General features: G+C 57.3%; 1 protein-coding gene across 2 annotated transcripts in view; it reads left to right on the top strand.

Annotated features, from left to right (window-relative positions):
• Nucleotides 1-24,132, top strand: part of LOC140726065 (disintegrin and metalloproteinase domain-containing protein 12-like) — a 315,802-nt gene that overhangs the window by 278,168 nt on the left and 13,502 nt on the right. For both annotated transcript variants that reach the window (XM_073041991.1, XM_073041992.1), the window contains exon 22: nt 5,108-5,177. In XM_073041991.1, coding sequence (XP_072898092.1) covers nt 5,108-5,165 — 58 coding nt within the window. In that variant the 3' untranslated portion in view covers nt 5,166-5,177. The remainder of the gene's footprint in view (nt 1-5,107; nt 5,178-24,132) is intronic.

The following is a 24,132-nucleotide window of genomic DNA, read 5'->3' as shown; positions in this document are numbered from 1 at the left end:
TCTGCGTCCACCCATCTGTCTCCGGTCTCTCTGTCCACCCGTCTGTCTCCGGACTTCCCGTCCACCCGTCTCTCTCCGGACTCCCCGTTCACGCGTCTGTCTCTGGTCTCCCCGTACACCCGTCTTCTCCGGTCTCTCTGTCCACCCGTCTGTCTCCAGACTCCCCGCCCATGCATCTGTCTGCGGTCTCCCCATCCACTCGTCTGTCTCAGGACTCCCCGCCCACCTGTCTGTCTCCAGACTTTCCGTCCACCCATCTGTCTCTGGTCTCTCTGTCCACCCGTCTGTCTCTGGACTCTCCGTCCACCCGTCTGTCTCCAGACTCTCCGTCCACCCGTCTGTGTCCGGTCTCTCTGTCCACCCGTCTGTCTCCGGACTCCCCGTCCACCCGTCTCTCTCCGGACTCCCCGTTCACCCGTCTGTCTCTGGTCTCCCCCGTACACCCGTCTTCTCCGGTCTCTCTGTCCACCCGTCTGTCTCCAGACTCCCCACCCACCCATCTGTCTCCGGTCTCCCCATCCACTCATCTGTCTCAGGACTCCCCGCCCACCTGTCTGTCTCCAGACTTTCCGTCCACCCATCTGTCTCCAGACTCCCCGTCCACCCGCCTGTCTCCAGTCTCTGCGTTCACCCGTCTGTCTCCGGTCTCTCTGTCCACCCGTCTGTCTCCAGACTCTCCGTCCACCTGTCTGTCTCCGGACTCTCCGTCCACCCGTCTGTGTCCGGATTCCCCGCCCACCCGTCTGTCTCTGGTCTCTCCGTCCACCCGTCTGTCTCCAGACTCTCCGTCCACCTGTCTGTCTCCGGACTCTCCGTCCACCCGTCTGTGTTGGGATTCCCCGCCCACCCGTCTGTCTCCAGACTCCCCGTCCACCCGTCTGTCTCCAGTCTCTGCGTCCACCCATCTGTCTCCGGTCTCTCTGTCCACCCGTCTGTCTCCAGACTCTCCGTCCACCCGTCTGTCTCCGGACTCTCCGTCCAGCCGTCTGTGTCCGGATTCCCCGCCCACCCGTCTGTCTCCAGACTTTCCGTCCACCCATCTGTCTCCAGACTCCCCGTCCACCCGTCTGTCTCCGGTCTCTCTGTCCACCCGTCTGTCTCCGGACTCCTCGTCCACCCGTCTGTCTCCGGTCTCTGTCCACCCGTCTGTCTCCGGTCTCCTCGTCCACCCGTCTGTCTCCAGACTCTCCGTCCACCCGTCTGTCTCTGAACCCTCCTTCCACCTGTGCGTCTCTGCATTCAGCTGATCACCTTGGCGACTGCCTCCAGTTCCAGCGTAATTCCAGCATGAACTCCCATTCCCCTCAGACCCTCGAATCTGTCCCCACATTGCTCTTGCATGTTGGCCAACAACTGCCATATCTGACATTTGAATTGAATTGATTTTATTTCATATAGATAAGAAGTAACAAACTTTATGTTCTGTTTCTGTCTGAATGTGCAAAGTGCAATCATAGTAATTTATAATAAATAGAACAGTCAATGTAACATAGAAATACACTCAATTCAGTGTGAGTTAATCAGTCTGATGGCCTGGTGGAAGAAGCTGTCCAGCGCCTGTTGGTCCTGGCTTTTATGCTGCGGTACCATATCCTGGATGGTAGCAGCTGGAATAGATTGTGGTTGGGTGATTTGGGTCCCCAATGATCCTTTGGTCCCTTTTATCACATCTGTCCTTGTAAATGTCCTGAATCATGGGAAGTTCACAACTGCAGATACGCTGGGCTCTCCACACCACTTTCTATAGAACCCTGCGAACGAGGGAAGTACAGTTGAATTGAATGATCTTTATTGTCATTATACACAGGTACACTGAAACTCTGTTTAGCTTCCTCTCAGGCAATTAAATAAAACAGTAGTTAAAAACAAGACAGTAATAAAAAAAAAACAGTATCAAATAGATAAGTAGCAGAAAATAAGTTGCAACAGCACCAGAATGTCACAGTTCCCAGACCAGGCTGTGATGCAGCCAGTCAGGATGCTCTCAATTGTGCCCCTGTAGGAAATTATCAGGATTTGGGGGTCCATACCAAACTTCCTCAAACGCTTGAGGTGAAAGAGGCGCTGTTGTGCCTTTTTCATCACACAGCTGGTGTGTACAGACCACGTGAGGTCCTCGGTGATGTGGATGCTGGGGAACTTAAAGCTGTTTACCCTCTCAACCCCAGATCCACTGATATTAATAAAGGTTAGCCCATCTCCATTCCTCCTGTAATCCACAACCAGCTCCTTTGTTTTAGCGACATTGAGGGAGAGGTTGTTTTCTTGACACCACTGTGTCAGAGAGATGACTTCTTCCCTGTAGGCCACCTCATTGTTGTTTGAGATTAGGTCAATTAATGTAGTGTCGTCAGCAAATTTAGTTAGTAGATTGGAGCTGTGGGTGGCGACACAATCATGGGTGTACAGGGAGTAAAGGAGGGGACTCAGTACACAGCCCTGAGGGGCTCCAGTATTGGGAGTCAGAGGGGTGGAGGTGAGGGAACTCACTCTTACCACCTGCTGGCAATCTGACAGGAAGTCCAGGATCCAACTGCACAAGGCAGGGTGAAGGCCGAGGTTTCTGAGTTTCCTGTCGAGCCTGAAGGGAATTACGGTGTAGAATGCTGAACTGTAGTCCAACAAAAGCATTCTTACATAAGCATCCTTCTTCTCCAGATGTGTAAGGACGGTATGCAGAGCAGTGGCTATTGAATCATCTGCCGATCGGTTGTGTCGTTAGGTGAACTGTAGAGGGGTAAAGCTTGGGCGTAGTAAGCTGCAGATGTAGTCCTTGACCAGCCTCTCAAAGCTTATTATTAAGCTGAATGCGATAGGACACCAGTCGTTCAGGCATGTTGCCTTGGTCTTTATTGGTACAGGGACAATGGTGGATAATTTGAAGCAGGAGGGCACTTTACACTAGGAGAAGGAGAGATTAAAAATGTCAGTAAGCACACCTACCACATCCCAAGTACTCACCCTGGGATGCCGTCCGGTCCCGCAGCCTTGTGACTGTCCACTCGTTGGAAACACCTGCATACCTCAGCTCAGAGATGACCAAGCAGCAGGTCAGCAGCACACTCTGTGTACCCGCCCTGGGATGCCGTCCGGTCCCACAGCCTTGTGACTGTCCACTCGTTGGAAACACCTGCATACCTCAGCTCAGAGATGACCAAGCTGCAGGTCAGCAGCACACTCTGAGTACCCACCCTGGGATGCCGTCCGATCCCGCAGCCTTGTGACTGTCCACTCGTTGGAAACCCCTGCGTACCTCAGGGGCTCAGAGACGGCCTGAGTGGTTTCCTCGGACCACGAACCACGAACAAAACCATCCAGAGAAACCAAGCCCCGACAACACAGGGATTGAAAAGCAAATGGGTGAAAACCTGGCAGATGATGTAAACACAATCCTTCAGAGTTGTCTTCATCCCAGGACCTTACACCTGGACTGGAAAAATGAACGTGGCAGGCCACTTTTGAACGGCGAAGAGAGGGAATACAGGAATATGGACCAATTCACCAAATAAGTCGTTAGGAATATCGTCATTGAGTCGTACAGCATGGGACAAGCCCTTCAGCCCATCAATGACAACCAAGATCCCCATCTAAACTATGCCATGTATATGTATTTGCCACATTCCTCTCTAACCCTTTCTGATTCATGTACCCGTCCAAATGTCTTTTAACTGTTGTATCGGCCTTTGGGGTCCCACATTCCCACTGCTGTCTCCTTTCAGCCTGTGCCCTACACTGGGAAGCCTATCTACCATTTGTAATATGAGAAACCTTTGCGATCACCCCTCTGCTTTGTTGCTCCAGGAAAATCCTTGCCAGCTGATCCGATCTTTTTGTAACCCCAGACCTACATTCCAGTCAACACCCCAGTAAGTCTCTTCTCCACCCTATTTCCTGGATGCAATGCTCCTCAGACAGGATGAAGAGGTCAATACTCCCCAATGCCATTAGGCTTTACAATTCTACCGCCAGGACTTAAGAACTTTTTAAAAGCTATTATTAATGCTTTTTGAGATAGTGATTTAGATGCATATCATATTTTTTACTGAGTTAAGTATTGTATGTAATTAGTTTTGCTACAACAAGTGTATGGGACATTGGAAAAAAAGTTGAATTTCCCCATGGGGATGAATAAAGTATCTATCTATCTATCTATCTATCTATCTATCTATCTATCTATCTATCTATCTATCTATTCTCTTCCTGTGGTGCTGTAACCAGAACCGTGCACAAAGCCCCCAGGTGTGAGCTGACATCTATATTGTGCTAAGTGCTGAATTCTGCACTGTGAAGGCAGGCAAGCTGAACACCCACCTGCACTGCCTGTGTCTCCATTTCCAGAGAGCTAAGTACTCAAACCCCAAGGTCACTCTGTATGTCAATGCCTCTGAGCTCCCTGCCGTTTACTGTGATGCACTGCCTGTGTCTCCATTTCCAGAGAGCTAAGTACTCAAACCCCAAGGTCACTCTGTATGTCAATGCCTCTGAGCTCCCTGCCGTTTACTGTGATGCACTGCCTGAGTCTCCATTTCCAGAGAGCTAAGTACTCAAACCCCAAGGTCACTCTGTATGTCAAGGCCTCTGAGCTCCCTGCCGTTTACTGTGATACCCAAAGGAGTGCTGCTGCAAGAAAGCAACATCGATCATCAAGTCCCCCACCACCCAGGCCATCTTCTCTTACACTGCTGCCGTCGGGAAAGAGGGGCTCAGGAATAGTTGCTACGCCTCAGCCATCAGGCCCTTGAACCAGAGGGCATAACTTCACTGACTTCAGCATGAGCTGATTCCACAACCTATGGACTCACTTTCAAGGACTCTACAATTCATGTTCTCAGTGCTATTTATTTATTGTATTTGACTAGTTTGTTGTCTGTTGACCATTGGTTGTTTGTCTGTGTGCGGTATTTCATCGATTCTATCGAGTATCTTTGCATTTACCATGAAAGCCTAAATGAAAATGAATCTCAGTATAGGATCTGGTGACATTTATGTACTTTGAACTTTGAAAATGCATCACGCTTTATGTGCTAGTATCTCTCTGCACTAAGTTAATGTTTCTGGAAAATGACATTGAACATTCAGAGAGTTTGTTGTGATTCATTCCATTTAGACCTCACCTTGCTGGCCATGCAGGGATACAGATTTCACCACCCACTGCCAACTTGTGACAGAGCCAGACGGTGAGTGAACGTACATACGGAGCACTCTCACTGAGAACCATCATTCCTGAACACAGCCTTGCTAAGACTTCAGCCATGCAGACACTGTCCTCAACCTCACACCACCCTTAACACCCCCCTTCACCAGCAGACACTGTCCTCAGCCTCACACCACCCCTAACACCCCCCTTCACCAGCAGACACTGTCCTCAGCCTCACACCACCCCTATAACCCCCTTCACCAGCAGACTCTGTCCTCAACCTCACACCACCCCTATCACCCCCCTTCACCAGCAGACACTGTCCTCAGCCTCACACCACCCCTATCATCCCCTTCACCAGCAGACACTGTCCTCAGCCTCACACCACCCCTATCACCCCCCTTCACCAGCAGACTCTGTCCTCAGCCTCACACCACCCCTATCACCCCCCTTCACCAGCAGACACTGTCCTCAGCCTCACACCACCCCTATCACCCCCTTCACCAGCAGACACTGTCCTCAGCCTCACACCACCCCTATCACCCCCTTCACCAGCAGACTCTGTCCTCAGCCTCACACCACCCCTATCACCCCCTTCACCAGCAGACACTGTCCTCAGCCTCACACCACCCCTATCACCCCCTTCACCAGCAGACACTGTCCTCAGCCTCACACCACCCCATCACACCCTTCACCAGCAGACACTGTCCTCAGCCTCACACCACCCCTATCACCCCCTTCACCAGCAGACACTGTCCTCAGCCTCACCCCTATCACACCCCTTCACCAGCAGACACTGTCCACAGCCTCACACCACCCCTATCACCCCCTTCACCAGCAGACTGTCCTCAGCCTCACACCACCCCTATCACCCCCTTCACCAGCAGACACTGTCCTCAGCCTCACACAACCCCTATCACCCGCTTCACCAGCAGACACTGTCCTCAGCCTCACACCACCCCTATCACCCCCCTTCACCAGCAGACACTGTCCTCAGCCTCACCCCTATCACCCCCATCACCAGCAGACACTGTCCTCAGCCTCACACCACCCCTATCACCCCCTTCACCAGCAGACACTGTCCTCAGCCTCACACCACCCCTATCACCCCCTTCACCAGCAGACACTGTCCTCAGCCTCACACCACCCCTATCACCCCGTTCACCAGCAGACACTGTCCTCAGCCTCACACCATCCCTATCACCCCCTTCACCAGCAGACACTGTCCTCAGCCTCACACCACCCCTATCACCCCCCTTCACCAGCAGACACTGTCCTCAGCCTCACACCACCCCTATCACCCCCTTCACCAGCAGACACTGTCCTCAGCCTCACACCACCCCTATCACCCCCCTTCACCAGCAGACACTGTCCTCAGCCTCACACCACCCCTATCACCCCCATCACCAGCAGACACTGTCCTCAGCCTCACACCACCCCTATCACCCCCTTCACCAGCAGACACTGTCCTCAGCCTCACACCACCCCTATCACCCCCTTCACCAGCAGACACTGTCCTCAGCCTCACACCACCCCTATCACCCCGTTCACCAGCAGACACTGTCCTCAGCCTCACACCATCCCTATCACCCCCTTCACCAGCAGACACTGTCCTCAGCCTCACACCACCCCTATCACCCCCCTTCACCAGCAGACACTGTCCTCAGCCTCACACCACCCCCATCACCCCCCTTCCCCAGCAGACACTGTCCTCAGCCTCACACCACCCCTATCACCCCCTTCACCAGCAGACACTGTCCTCAGCCGCACCCCCATCACCCCCCGTCACAAGCAGACACTGTCCTCAGCCTCACCCCTATCACCCTCTTCACCAGCAGGCACGGTCCTCAGACTCACCCCTATCACCCCCCTTCACCAGCAGACACTGTCCTCAGCCTCACACCATCCCTATCACCCTCTTCACCAGCAGACACTGTCCTCAGCCTCACACCACCCCTATCACACCCCTTCACCAGCAGACACTGTCCTCAGCCTCACACCACCCCTATCACCCCTTTCACCAGCAGACACTGTCCTCAGCCTCACACCACCCCTATCACCCCCCTTCACTAGCAGACACTGTCCTCAGCCTCACACCACCCCTATCACCCCCTTCACCAGCAGACACTGTCCTCAGCCTCACACCACCCCTATCAACCTCTTCACCAGCAGACACTGTCCTCAGCCTCACACCACCCCTATCACCCCCCTTCACCAGCAGACTCTGTCCTCAGCCTCACACCACCCCTATCACTCCCTTCACCAGCAGACACTGTCCTCAGCCTCACACCACCCCTATCAACCTCTTCACCAGCAGACTCTGTCCTCAGCCTCACCCCTATCACCCTCTTCACCAACAGACACTGTCCTCAGCCTCACCCCTATCACCCTCTTCACCAGCAGACACTGTCCTCAGCCTCACACCATCCCTATCACCCTCTTCACCAGCAGACACTGTCCTCAGCCTCACACCATCCCTATCACCCTCTTCACCAGCAGACACTGTCCTCAGCCTCACACCACCCCTATCACCCCCTTCACCAGCAGACACTGTCCTCAGCCTCACACCACCCCTATCCCTTCACCAGCAGACACTGTCCTCAGCCTCACCCCTATCACCCTCTTCACCAACAGACACTGTCCTCAGCCTCACCCCTATCACCGCCCTTCACCAGCAGACACTGTCCTCAGCCTCACACCATCCCTATCACCCTCTTCACCAGCAGACACTGTCCTCAGCCTCACACCACCCCTATCACCCCCTTCACCAGCAGACACTGTCCTCAGCCTCACACCATCCCTATCACCCTCTTCACCAGCAGACACGGTCCTCAGCCTCACACCACCCATATCACCCCCTTCACCAGCAGACACTGTCAGCCTCACACCACCCCTATCACACCCTTCACCAGCAGACACTGTCCTCAGCCTCACACCACCCCTATCACCCCCATCACCAGCATACACTGTCCTCAGCCTCACACCACCCCTATCACCCCCTTCACCAGCAGACACTGTCCTCAGCCTCACACCACCCCTATCACCCCCTTCACCAGCAGACACTGTCCTCAGCCTCACACCACCCCTATCACCCCCTTCACCAGCAGACACTGTCCTCAGCCTCACACCACCCCTATCACCCCCTTCACCAGCAGACACTGTCCTCAGCCTCACACCACCCCTATCACCCCCCTTCACCAGGAGACACTGTCCTCAGCCTCACACCACCCCTATCACCCCCTTCACCAGCATACACTGTCCTCAGCCTCACACCATCCCTATCACCCTCTTCACCAGCAGACACTGTCCTCAGCCTCACACCACCCCTATCACCCCCCTTCACCAGCAGACACTGTCCTCAGCCTCACACCACCCCTATCACCCCCCTTCACCAGCAGACACTGTCCTCAGCCTCACACCACTCCCATCCCCCCCTTCACCAGCAGACACTGTCCTCAGCCTCACACCACCCCTATCACCCCCTTCACCAGCAGACACTGTCCTCAGCCTCACACCACCCCTATCACCCTCTTCACCAGCAGACACTGTCCTCAGCCTCACACCACCCCTATCACCCCCTTCACCAGCAGACACTGTCCTCAGCCTCACACCACCCCTATCACCCCCCTTCACCAGCAGACACTGACCTCAGCCTCACACCACCCCTATCACCCCCTTCACCAGCAGACACTGTCCTCAGCCTCACACCACCCCTATCACCCCCCTTCACCAGCAGACACTGACCTCAGCCTCACACCACCCCTATCACCCCCTTCACCAGCAGACACTGTCCTCAGCCTCACACCACCCCTATCACCCCCCTTCACCAGCAGACACTGTCCTCAGCCTCACACCACCCCTATCACCCCCCTTCACCAGCAGACACTGTCCTCAGCCTCACACCACCCCTATCACCCTCTTCACCAGCAGACACTGTCCTCAGCCTCACAACACCCCTATCAACCTCTTCACCAGCAGACACTGTCCTCAGCCTCACACCACCCCTATCACCCTCTTCACCAGCAGACACTGTCCTCAGCCTCACACCACCCCCATCACCCCCCTTCACCAGCAGACACAGTCCTCAGCCTCACACCACCCCTATCACCCTCTTCACCAGCAGACACTGTCCTCAGCCTCACAACACCCCTATCAACCTCTTCACCAGCAGACACTGTCCTCAGCCTCACACCATCCCTATCACCCTCTTCACCAGCAGACACTGTCCTCAGCCTCACACCACCCCTATCACCCCCTTCACCAGCAGACACTGTCCTCAGCCTCACACCATCCCTATCACCCCCCTTCACCAGCAGACACTGTCCTCAGCCTCACACCACCCCTATCACCCCCTTCACCAGCAGACACTGTCCTCAGCCTCACACCACCCCTATCACCCCCCTTCACCAGCAGACACTGTCCTCAGCCTCACAGCACCCCTATCACCCCCTTCACCAGCAGACACTGTCCTCAGCCGCACCCCTATCACCCCCTTCACCAGCAGACACTGTCCTCAGCCTCACACCACCCCTATCACCCCCCTTCACCAGCAGACACTGTCCTCAGCCTCTCACCACCCCTATCACCCCCCTTCACCAGCAGACACTGTCCTCAGCCGCACCCCTATCACCCACTTCACCAGCAGACACTGTCCTCAGCCTCACACCACCCCTATCACACCCTTCACCAGCAGACACTGTCCTCAGCCTCACACCACCCCTATCACACCCTTCACCAGCAGACTCTGTCCTCAGCCTCACACCACCCCTATCACACCCTTCACCAGCAGACGCTGTCCTCAGCCTCACACCACCCCTATCACACCCTTCACCAGCAGACACTGTCCTCAGCCTCACACCACCCCTATCACCCCCTTCACCAGCAGACACTGTCAGCCTCACACCACCCCTATCACACCCTTCACCAGCAGACACTGTCCTCAGCCTCACACCACCCCTATCACCCCCCTTCACCAGCAGACACTGTCCTCAGCCTCACACCACCCCTATCACCCCCTTCACCAGCAGACACTGTCCTCAGCCTCACACCACCCCTATCACCCCCTTCACCAGCAGACACTGTCCTCAGCCGCACCCCTATCACCCCCCTTCACCAGCAGACACTGTCCTCAGCCTCACACCACCCCTATCACCCCCCTTCACCAGCAGACACTGTCCTCAGCCTCACACCACCCCTATCACCCCCCCTTCACCAGCAGACACTGTCCTCAGCCTCACACCACCCCCATCACCCCCCTTCACCAGCAGACACTGTCCTCTGCCTCACACCATCCCTATCACCCCCTTCACCAGCAGAAACTGTCATCAGCCTCACACCACCCCTATCACCCCCCTTCACCAGCAGACACTGTCCTCAGCCTCACCCCTATCACCCCCCTTCACCAGCAGACACTGTCCTCAGCCTCACACCACCCCTATCACCCCCCTTCACCAGCAGACTCTGTCCTCAGCCTCACACCACCCCTATCACCCCCTTCACCAGCAGACACTGTCCTCAACCTCACACCACCCCTATCACCCCTTCACCAGCAGACACTGTCCTCAGCCTCACACCACCCCTATCACCCCCTTCACCAGCAGACACTGTCCTCAACCTCACACCACCCCTATCACCCCCTTCACCAGCAGACACTGTCCTCAACCTCACACCACCCCTATCACCCCCTTCACCAGCAGACACTGTCCTCAGCCTCACCCCTATCACCCCCCTTCACCAGCAGACACTGTCCTCAGCCTCACACCACCCCTATCACCCCCCTTCACCAGCAGCCTCTGTCCTCAGCCTCACACCACACCTATCACCCCCTTCACCAGCAGACACTGTCCTCAACCTCACACCACCCCTATCACCCCCTTCACCAGCAGACACTGTCCTCAGCCTCACACCACCCCTATCACACCCTTCACCAGCAGACACTGTCCTCAGCCTCACACCACCCCTATCACCCCCCTTCACCAGCAGACACTATCCTCAGCCTCACACCACCCCTATCACCCCCTTCACCAGCAGACACTGTCCTCAGCCTCACACCACCCCTATCATCCCCCTTCACCAGCAGACACTGTCCTCAGCCTCACACCACCCCTATCACCCCCTTCACCAGCAGACACTGTCCTCAGCCTCACACCACCCCCATCACCCCCCTTCACCAGCAGACACTGTCCTCAGCCTCACACCACCCCTATCACCCCCTTCACCAGCAGACACTGTCCTCAGACTCACACCACCCCTATCACCCCGTTTACCAGCAGACACTGTCCTCAGCCTCACACCACCCCTATCACCCCCCTTCACCAGCAGACACTGTCCTCAGCCTCACACCACCCCTATCACCCCCTTCACCAGCAGGCACTGTCCTCAGCCTCACACCACCCCTATCACCCCCCTTCACCAGCATACACTGTCCTCAGCCTCACACCACCCCTATCACCCTCTTCACCAGCAGACACTGTCCTCAGCCTCACACCACCCCTATCACCCCCTTCACCAGCAGACACTGTCCTCAGCCTCACACCACCCCTATCACCCCCTTCACCAGCAGACACTGTCCTCAGCCTCACACCACCCCTATCACCCCCTTCACCAGCAGACACTGTCCTCAGCCTCACACCACCCCCATCACCCACCTTCACCAGCAGACTGTCCTCAGCCTCACACCACCCCCATCACCCCCCTTCACCAGCAGACTGTCCTCAGCCTCACACCACCCCCATCACCCCCCTTCACCAGCAGACTGTCCTCAGCCTCACACCACCCCTATCACCCTCTTCACCAGCAGACACTGTCCTCAGACTCACACCACCCCTATCACCCCGTTCACCAGCAGACACTGTCCTCAGCCTCACACCACCCCTATCACCCCCCTTCACCAGCAGGCACTGTCCTCAGCCTCACACCACCCCTATCACCCCCTTCACCAGCAGGCACTGTCCTCAGCCTCACACCACCCCTATCACCCCCCTTCACCAGCATACACTGTCCTCAGCCTCACACCACCCCTATCACCCTCTTCACCAGCAGACACTGTCCTCAGCCTCACACCACCCCTATCAACCCCTTCACCAGCAGACACTGTCCTCAGCCTCACCCCTATCACCCCCCTTCACCAGCAGACACTGTCCTCAGCCTCACCCCTATCACCCCCCTTCACCAGCATACACTGTCCTCAGCCTCACCCCTATCACCCCCCTTCACCAGCAGACACTGTCCTCAGCCTCACACCACCCCTATCACCCCCTTCACCAGCAGACACTGTCCTCAGCCTCACACCACCCCTATCACCCCCTTCACCAGCAGACTCTGTCCTCAGCCTCACACCACCCCTATCACCCCCCTTCACCAGCAGACACTGTCCTCAGCCTCACCCCTATTACCCCCTTCACCAGCAGACACTGTCCTCAGCCTCACCCCTATTACCCCCTTCACCTGAAGACACTGTCCTCAGCCTCACCCCTATCACCCCCTTCACCAGCAGACACTGTCCTCAGCCTCACCCCTATCACCCCCCTTCACCAGCAGACACTGTCCTCAGCCTCACACCACCCCTATCACCCCCTTCACCAGCAGACACTGTCCTCAGCCTCACACCACCCCTATCACCCCCCTTCACCAGCAGACACTGACCTCAGCCTCACACCACCCCTATCACCCCCTTCACCAGCAGACACTGTCCTCAGCCTCACACCACCCCTATCACCCCCCTTCACCAGCAGACACTGTCCTCAGCCTCACCCCTATTACCCCCTTCACCAGCAGACACTGTCCTCAGCCTCACCCCTATTACCCCCTTCACCTGAAGACACTGTCCTCAGCCTCACCCCTATCACCCCCTTCACCAGCAGACACTGTCCTCAGCCTCACCCCTATCACCCCCTTCACCAGCAGACACTGTCCTCAGCCTCACACCACCCCTATCACCCCCCTTCACCAGCAGACACTGTCCTCAGCCTCACACCACCCCTATCACCCCCTTCACCAGCAGACACTGTCCTCAGCATCACACCACCCCTATCACCCCCCTTCACCAGCAGACACTGTCCTCAGCCTCACACCACCCCTATCACCCCCTTCACCAGCAGACACTGTCCTCAGCCTCACACCAAACCCATCACCCCCCTTCACCAGCAGACACTGTCCTCAGACTCACACCACCCCTATCACCCCCCTTCACCAGCAGACACTGTCCTCAGCCTCACACCACCCCTATCATCCCCTTCACCAGCAGACACTGTCCTCAGCCTCACACCACCCCTATCACCCCCTTCACCAGCAGACACTGTCCTCAGCCTCACACCAGCCCTATCACCCCCTTCACCAGCAGACACTGTCCTCAGCCTCACACCACCCCTATCACCCCCCTCACCAGCAGACACTGTCCTCAGCCTCACACCACCCCTATCACCCCCCTCACCAGCAGACACTGTCCTCAGCCTCACACCACCCCTATCACCCCCTTCACCAGCAGACACTGTCCTCAGCCTCACACCACCCCTATCACCCCCTTCACCAGCAGACACTGTCCTCAGCCTCACACCTCCCCTATCACCCCCCTTCACCAGCAGACACTGTCCTCAGCCTCACACCACCCCTATCACCCCCCTTCACTAGCAGACACTGTCCTCAGCCTCACACCACCCCTATCACCCCCCTTCACCAGCAGACACTGTCCTCAGCCTCACACCACCCCTATCACCCTCTTCACCAGCAGACACTGTCCTCAGCCTCACACCACCCCTATCACCCTCTTCACCAGCAGACACTGTCCTCAGCCTCACACCACCCCTATCAACCTCTTCACCAGCAGACACTGTCCTCAGCCTCACACCACCCCTATCACCCCCTTCACCAGCAGACACTGTCCTCAGCCTCACACCACCCCTATCACCCTCTTCACCAGCAGACACTGACCTCAGCCTCACACCACCCATATCACCCCCTTCACCAGCAGACACTGACCTCAGCCTCACACCTATCACCCCCCTTCACCAGCAGACACTGTCCTCAGCCTCACCCCTATCACCCCCCTTCACCAGCAGACACTGTCCTCAGCCTCACACCACCCCTATCACCCCCCTTCACCAGCAGACTCTGTCCTCAGCCTCACACCACCCCTATCACCACCTTCACCAGCAGACACTGTCCTCAGCCTCACACCACCCCTATCACCCCCTTCACCAGCAGACACTGTCCTCAGCTTCACCCCTATCACCCCCTTCACCAGCAGACACTGTCCTCAGCCTCACACCATCCCTATCACCCCCTTCACCAGCAGACACTGTCCTCAGCCTCACACCACCCCTATCACCCCCTTCACCAGCAGACACTGTCCTCAGCCTCACACCACCCCTATCACCCCCCTTCACCAGGAGACACTGTCCTCAGCCTCACACCACCCCTATCACCCCCCTTCACCAGCAGACACTGTCCTCAGCCTCACACCACCCCTATCACCCCCCTTCACCAGCAGACTCTGTCCTCAGCCTCACACCACCCCTATCACCCCCTTCACCAGCAGACTCTGTCCTCAGCCTCACACCACCCCTATCACCCCCCTTCACCAGGAGACACTGTCCTCAGCCTCACACCACCCCTATCACCCCCCTTCACCAGCAGACACTGTCCTCAGCCTCACACCACCCCTATCACCCCCCTTCACCAGCAGACTCTGTCCTCAGCCTCACACCACCCCTATCACCCCCTTCACCAGCAGACACTGTCCTCAGCCTCACACCACCCCTATCACCCCCTTCACCAGCAGACACTGTCCTCAGCTTCACCCCTATCACCCCCTTCACCAGCAGACACTGTCCTCAGCCTCACACCACCCCTATCACCCCCTTCACCAGCGGACACTGTCCTCAGCTTCACCCCTATCACCCCCTTCACCAGCAGACACTGTCCTCAGCCTCACACCACCCCTATCACCCCCTTCACCAGCAGACACTGTCCTCAGCCTCACACCACCCCTATCACCCCCTTCACCAGCAGACACTGTCCTCAGCTTCACCCCTATCACCCCCTTCACCAGCAGACACTGTCCTCAGCCTCACACCACCCCTATCACCCCCTTCACCAGCAGACACTGTCCTCAGCCTCACACCACCCCCATCACCCCCTTCACCAGCAGACACTGTCCTCAGACTCACACCACCCCTATCACCCCCCTTCACCAGCAGACACTGTCCTCAGCCTCACACCACCCCTATCACCCCCTTCACCAGCATACACTGTCCTCAGCCTCACCCCTATCACCCCCCTTCACCAGCAGACACTGTCCTCAGCCTCACACCACCCCTATCACCCCCTTCACCAGCAGACACTGTCCTCAGCTTCACCCCTATCACCCCCTTCACCAGCAGACACTGTCCTCAGCCTCACACCACCCCTATCACCCCCTTCACCAGCAGACACTGTCCTCAGCCTCACACCACCCCCATCACCCCCTTCACCAGCAGACACTGTCCTCAGACTCACACCACCCCTATCACCCCCTTCACCAGCAGACACTGTCCTCAGCCTCACACCACCCCTATCACCCCCTTCACCAGCGGACACTGTCCTCAGCCTCACCCCTATCACCCCCCTTCACCAGCAGACACTGTCCTCAGCCTCACACCACCCCTATCACCCCCTTCACCAGCAGACACTGTCCTCAGCTTCACCCCTATCACCCCCTTCACCAGCAGACACTGTCCTCAGCCTCACACCACCCCTATCACCCCCTTCACCAGCGGACACTGTCCTCAGCCTCACCCCTATCACCCCCCTTCACCAGCAGACACTGTCCTCAGCCTCACACCACCCCTATCACCCCCTTCACCAGCAGACACTGTCCTCAGCTTCACCCCTATCACCCCCTTCACCAGCAGACACTGTCCTCAGCCTCACACCACCCCTATCACCCCCTTCACCAGCAGACACTGTCCTCAGCCTCACACCACCCCTATCACCCCCTTCACCAGCAGACACTGTCCTCAGCCTCACACCACCCCTATCACCCCCCTTCACCAGGAGACACTGTCCTCAGCCTCACACCACCCCTATCACCCCCTTCACCAGCAGACACTGTCCTCAGCCTCACACCACCCCTATCACCCCCCTTCACCAGCAGACTCTGTCCTCAGCCTCACACCACCCCTATCACCCCCTTCACCAGCAGACACTGTCCTCAGCCTCACACCACCCCTATCATCCCCTTCACCAGCAGACACTGTCCTCAGCCTCACCCCTATCACCCCCCTTCACCAGCAGACACTGTCCTCAGCCTCACACCACCCCTATCACCCCCCTTCACCAGCAGACTCTGTCCTCAGCCTCACACCACCCCTATCACCCCCTTCACCAGCAGACACTGTCCTCAGCCTCACACCACCCCTATCACCCCCTTCACCAGCAGACACTGTCCTCAGCTTCACCCCTATCACCCCCTTCACCAGCAGACACTGTCCTCAGCCTCACACCACCCCTATCACCCCCCTTCACCAGCAGGCACTGTCCTCAGCCTCACACCACCCCTATCACCCCCTTCACCAGCAGGCACTGTCCTCAGCCTCACACCACCCCTATCACCCCCCTTCACCAGCAGACTCTGTCCTCAGCCTCACACCACCCCTATCACCCCCTTCACCAGCAGACACTGTCCTCAGCTTCACACCACCCCTATCACCCCCCTTCACCAGCAGACACTGTCCTCAGCCTCACACCACCCCTATCACCCCCCTTCACCAGCAGTCACTGTCCTCAGCCTCACACCACCCCTATCACCCCCTTCACCAGCAGACACTGTCCTCAGCCTCACACCACCCCTATCACCCCCTTCACCAGCAGACACTGTCCTCAGCCTCACACCACCCCTATCACCCCCCTTCACCAGGAGACACTGTCCTCAGCCTCACACCACCCCTATCACCCCCCTTCACCAGCAGACACTGTCCTCAGCCTCACACCACCCCTATCACCCCCCTTCACCAGCAGACTCTGTCCTCAGCCTCACACCACCCCTATCACCCCCTTCACCAGCAGACACTGTCCTCAGCCTCACACCACCCCTATCATCCCCTTCACCAGCAGACACTGTCCTCAGCCTCACCCCTATCACCCCCTTCACCAGCAGACACTGTCCTCAGCCTCACACCACCCCTATCACCCCCATCACCAGCAGACACTGTCCTCAGCCTCACACCACCCCATCACCCCCATCACCAGCAGACACTGTCCTCAGCCTCACACCACCCCTATCACCCTCTTCACCAGCAGACACTGTCCTCAGCCTCACACCACCCCTATCACCCTCTTCACCAGCAGACACTGACCTCAGCCTCACCCCTATCACGCCCCTTCACCAGCAGACACTGTCCTCAGTCTCACACCACCCCTATCACCCTCTTCACCAGCAGACACTGTCCTCAGCCTCACACCACCCCTATCACCCTCTTCACCAGCATACACTGTCCTCAGCCTCACACCACCCCTATCACCCCCCTTCACCAGCAGAAACTGTCCTCAGCCTCACACAACCCCTATCACCCCCCCTTCACCAGCAGACACTGTCCTCAGCCTCACACCACCCCTATCAACCCCCTTCACCAGCAGACACTGTCCTCAGCCTCACACCACCCCTATCACCCCCCTTCACCAGCAGAAACTGTCCTCAGCCTCACACAACCCCTATCACCCCCCCTTCACCAGCAGACACTGTCCTCAGCCTCACACCACCCCTATCACCCCCTTCACCAGCAGACACTGTCCTCAGCCTCACACCACCCCTATCAACCCCTTCACCAGCAGACACTGTCCTCAGCCTCACACCACCCCTATCACCCTCTTCACCAGCAGACACTGTCCTCAGCCTCACACCACCCCTATCACCCACTTCACCAGCAGACACTGTCCTCAGCCTCACACCACCCCTATCACCCCCTTCACCAGCAGACACTGTCCTCAGCCTCACACCACCCCTATCACCCTCTTCACCAGCAGACACTGTCCTCAGCCTCACACCACCCCTATCATCCCCTTCACCAGCAGACACTGTCCTCAGCCTCACACCACCCCTATCACCCCCCTTCACCAGCAGACACTGTCCTCAGCCTCACACCACCCCTATCACCCCCTTCACCAGCAGACACTGTCCTCAGCCTCACCCCTATCACCCCCCTTCACCAGCAGACACTGTCCTCAGCCTCACCCCTATCACCCCCTTCACCAGCAGACACTGTCCTCAGTCTCACCCCTATTACCCCCTTCACCTGAAGACACTGTCCTCAGCCTCACCCCTATCACCCCCCTTCACCAGCAGACACTGTCCTCAGCCTCACCCCTATCACCCCCCTTCACCAGCAGACACTGTCCTCAGCCTCACCCCTATCACCCCCCTTCACCAGCAGACACTGTCCTCAGCCTCACCCCTATCACCCCCCTTCACCAGCAGACACTGTCCTCAGCCTCACCCCTATCACCCCCCTTCACTAGCAGACACTGTCCTCAGCCTCACCCCTATTACCCCCTTCACCAGCAGACACTGTCCTCAGCCTCACCCCTATCACCCCCCTTCACCAGCAGACACTGTCCTCAGCCTCACACCACCCCTATCACCCCCTTCACCAGCAGACTCTGTCCTCAGCCTCACACCACCCCCATCACCCCCCTTCACCAGCAGACTCTGTCCTCAGCCTCACACCACCCCCATCACCCCCCTTCACCAGCAGACACTGTCCTCAGCCTCACCCCTATCACCCCCCTTCACCAGCAGACACTGTCCTCAGCCTCACACCATCCCTATCACCCTCTTCACCAGCAGACACTGTCCTCAGCCTCACACCACCCCTATCACCCCCCTTCACCAGCAGACACGGTCCTCAGCCTCACACCACCCCTATCACCCCCTTCACCAGCAGACACTGTCCTCAGCCTCACACCACCCCTATCACCCCCCTTCACCAGCGGACACTGTCCTCAGCCTCACACCACCCCTATCACCCCCTTCACCAGCAGACACTGTCCTCAGCCTCACACCACCCCTATCACCCCCCTTCACCAGCAGACACTGTCCTCAGCCTCACACCATCCCTATCACCCCCTTCACCAGCAGACACTGTCCTCAGCCTCACACCATCCCTATCACCCCCTTCACCAGCAGACACTGTCCTCAACCTCACACCATCCCTATCACCCCCTTCACCAGCAGACACTGTCCTCAGCCTCACACCACCCCTATCACCCCCCTTCACCAGCAGACACTGTCCTCAGCCTCACACCACCCCTATCACCCTCTTCACCAGCAGACACTGTCCTCAGCCTCACACCACCCCTATCACCCCCCTTCACCAGCAGACACTGTCCTCAGCCTCACACCACTCCTATCACCCCCTTCACCAGCAGACACTGTCCTCAGCCTCACACCACCCCTATCACCCCCCTTCACCAGCAGACACTGTCCTCAGCCTCACACCACCCCTATCAACCTCTTCACCAGCAGACACTGTCCTCAGCCTCACACCATCCCTATCACCCTCTTCACCAGCAGACACTGTCCTCAGCCTCACACCATCCCTATCACCCCCCTTCACCAGCAGACACTGTCCTCAGCCTCACACCACCCCTATCACCCCCCTTCACCAGCAGACTCTGTCCTCAGCCTCACACCACCCCTATCACCCCCCTTCACCAGCAGACACTGTCCTCAGCCTCACACCACCCCCATCACCCCCCTTCACCAGCAGACACTGTCCTCAGCCTCACACCACCCCTATCATCCCCTTCACCAGCAGACACTGTCCTCAGCCTCACACCACCCCTATCACCCCCCTTCACCAGCAGACACTGTCCTCAGCCTCACACCACCCCAATCACCCCCTTCACCAGCAGACACTGTCCTCAGCCTCACACCACCCCTATCACCCCCCTTCACCAGCAGACACTGTCCTCAGCCTCACACCACCCCTATCACCCCCTTCACCAGCAGACACTGTCCTCAGCCTCACACCACCCCTATCACCCCCTTCACCAGCAGACACTGTCCTCAGCCTCACACCACCCCTATCACCCCCCTTCACCAGCAGACACTGTCCTCAGCCTCACACCACCCCTATCACCCCCTTCACCAGCAGACACTGTCCTCAGCCTCACACCACCCCTATCACCCCCCTTCACCAGCAGACACTGTCCTCAGCCTCACACCACCCCTATCACCCCCTTCACCAGCATACACTGTCCTCAGCCTCACACCACCCCTATCACCCTCTTCACCAGCAGACACTGTCCTCAGCCTCACACCACCCCTATCACCCCCCTTCACCAGCAGACACTGTCCTCAGCCTCACACCACCCCTATCACCCCCTTCACCAGCATACACTGTCCTCAGCCTCACACCACCCCTATCACCCCCTTCACCAGCATACACTGTCCTCAGCCTCACACCACCCCTATCACCCCCCTTCACCAGCATACACTGTCCTCAGCCTCACACCACCCCTATCACCCCCTTCACCAGCATACACTGTCCTCAGCCTCACACCACCCCTATCACCCCCTTCACCAGCAGACACTGTCCTCAGCCGCACCCCTATCACCCCCTTCACCAGCAGACACTGTCCTCAGCCTCACACCACCCCTATCACCCCCCTTCACCAGCAGACACTGTCCTCAGCCTCTCACCACCCCTATCACCCCCCTTCACCAGCAGACACTGACCTCAGCCTCACACCAAACCCATCACCCCCCTTCACCAGCAGACACTGTCCTCAGCCTCACAACACCCCTATCACCCCCTTCACCAGCAGACACTGTCCTCAGCCTCACACCACCCCTATCACCCCCTTCACCAGCAGACACTGTCCTCAGCCTCACACCACCCCTATCACCCCCTTCACCAGCAGACACTGTCCTCAGCCTCACACCACCCCTATCACCCCCCTTCACTAGCAGACACTGTCCTCAGCCTCACACCACCCCTATCACCCCCCTTCACCAGCAGTCACTGTCCTCAGCCTCACACCACCCCTATCACCCCCCTTCACCAGCAGACACTGTCCTCAGCCTCACACCACCCCTATCACCCCCCTTCACCAGCAGACACTGTCCTCAGCCTCACACCACCCCTATCACCCCCCTTCACCAGCAGACACTGTCCTCAGCCTCACACCACCCCTATCACCCCCCTTCACCAGCAGACACTGTCCTCAGCCTCACACCACCCCTATCACCCCCCTTCACCAGCAGACACTGTCCTCAGCCTCACACCATCCCTATCACCCTCTTCACCAGCAGACACTGTCCTCAGCCTCACACCACCCCTATCACCCTCTTCACCAGCAGACACTGACCTCAGCCTCACACCTATCACCCCCCTTCACCAGCAGACACTGTCCTCAGCCTCACACCACCCCTATCACCCTCTTCACCAGCAGACACTGACCTCAGCCTCACACCACCCCTATCACCCCCTTCACCAGCAGACACTGTCCTCAGCCTCACACCACCCCTATCACCCCCTTCACCAGCAGACACTGTCCTCAGCCTCACACCACCCTTATCACCCCCCTTCACCAGCAGACACTGTCCTCAGCCTCACACCACCCCTATCAACCTCTTCACCAGCAGACACTGTCCTCAGCCTCACACCATCCCTATCACCCTCTTCACCAGCAGACACTGTCCTCAGCCTCACACCATCCCTATCACCCTCTTCACCAGCAGACACTGTCCTCAGCCTCACACCACCCCTATCACCCCCTTCACCAGCAGACACTGTCCTCAGCCTCACACCACCCCTATCACCCCCCTTCACCAGCAGACACTGTCCTCAGCCTCACACCACCCCTATCAACCTCTTCACCAGCAGACACTGTCCTCAGCCTCACACCATCCCTATCACCCTCTTCACCAGCAGACACTGTCCTCAGCCTCACACCATCCCTATCACCCCCCTTCACCAGCAGACACTGTCCTCAGCCTCACACCACCCCTATCACCCCCCTTCACCAGCAGACACTGTCCTCAGCCTCACACCACCCCTATCAACCTCTTCACCAGCAGACACTGTCCTCAGCCTCACACCACCCCTGTCACCCCCTTCACCAGCAGATACTGTCCTCAGCCTCACACCACCCCTATCACCCCCCTTCACCAGCAGACACTGTCCTCAGCCTCACACCACCCCTGTCACCCCCTTCACCAGCATACACTGTCCTCAGCCTCACACCACCCCTATCACCCCCATCACCAGCAGACACTGTCCTCAGCCTCACACCACCCCTATCACCCCCTTCACCAGCATACACTGTCCTCAGCCGCACCCCTATCACCCCCCTTCACCAGCAGACACTGTCCTCAGCCTCACACCACCCCTATCACCCCCCTTCACCAGCAGACACTGTCCTCAGCCTCACACCACCCCTATCACCCCCCTTCACCAGCAGACACTGTCCTCAGCCTCACACCACCCCTATCACCCCCTTCACCAGCAGACACTGTCCTCAGCCTCACACCACCCCTATCACCCCCCTTCACCAGCAGGCACTGTCCTCAGCCTCACACCACCCCTATCACCCCCTTCACCAGCAGGCACTGTCCTCAGCCTCACACCACCCCTATCACCCCCCTTCACCAGCATACACTGTCCTCAGCCTCACACCACCCCTATCACCCCCCTTCACCAGCAGACACTGTCCTCAGCCTCACACCACCCCTATCACCCTCTTCACCAGCAGACACTGTCCTCAGCCTCACCCCTATTACCCCCTTCACCAGCAGACACTGTCCTCAGCCTCACCCCTATCACCCCCCTTCACCAGCAGACACTGTCCTCAGCCTCACCCCTATCACCCCCCTTCACCAGCATACACTGTCCTCAGCCTCACCCCTATCACCCCCTTCACCAGCAGACACTGTCCTCAGCCTCACCCCTATTACCCCCTTCACCTGAAGACACTGTCCTCAGCCTCACCCCTATCACCCCCTTCACCAGCAGACACTGTCCTCAGCCTCACCCCTATCACCCCCCTTCACCAGCATACACTGTCCTCAGCCTCACCCCTATTACCCCCTTCACCAGCAGACACTGTCCTCAGCCTCACCCCTATCACCCCCCTTCACCAGCAGACACTGTCCTCAGCCTCACACCACCCCTATTGCACACACTCCCCATCAGCTGCTGGGAAGTTTTGTCACTGACTGAGATTTGACCAGCAGACTCTGAGCCCTCCGCTTCCCACCATGGCTGGAACTACTTACTGGAGTTCTTTGAGGATATAATGAACACAGTGGATAGAGGTGATCAGATGGATGTTATTTACCAGGATTTCCAGAAGGAGTTTGATACAATAGCACATAAAAGACATCCATAAGATAAGGGTACATAGAGTTGGGGTGATGTATTAGCATGGATAGAGGATTGGTTAACTAATAGAAAGCAGAGAGTTGGGATACATGGTGCTTAATCTGGTTGGGAATCAGTGGTGAGTGGTGTGCCACAGGGGTCAGTGCTGGGCCCACAACTGTTCACGATATACATTAACGATCTGGAAGAGGGGACCGAGTGTAGTGTATCGAAGTTTGCTGATGATACTAAATCGATTGGAAAAGCAAACTGTGTGAAAGATACAGAGAGTCTGCCGAGAGATATAGACAGGCTAAGTGAGTGGGCAAGGGTCTGGCAGATGGAGTAGAATGTTAGTAAATGTGAGGTCATCCATTTTGGGAGGAAAAATGGAAGAGCAGTTTATTATTTAAATGGTAAAAAATTGCAGCATGCTGCTGTGCAGGAGGGACTTGGGAGTGCTCGTGCATGAATCACAAAAGGTTGGTTTGCAGGAACAGCAGGCTATCAAGAAGGCAAATGGAATGTTGGCCTTCATTGCTGAAGGGATTGAATTCAAGAGCAGGGAGGTCATGCTGCAACTGTACAGGGTACTGGTGAGGCTGCACCTGGAGTGCTGTGTGCAGTTCTGGTCTCCATATTTGAGGAAGGATATAA

The sequence above is a fragment of the Hemitrygon akajei genome, chromosome 4, assembly GCF_048418815.1.
Source record: "Hemitrygon akajei chromosome 4, sHemAka1.3, whole genome shotgun sequence".
NCBI lineage: Eukaryota > Metazoa > Chordata > Chondrichthyes > Myliobatiformes > Dasyatidae > Hemitrygon > Hemitrygon akajei.
The sequence above is the reverse complement of the archived record's forward strand: the minus strand, read 5'-3'. Positions and strand labels throughout refer to the sequence as shown.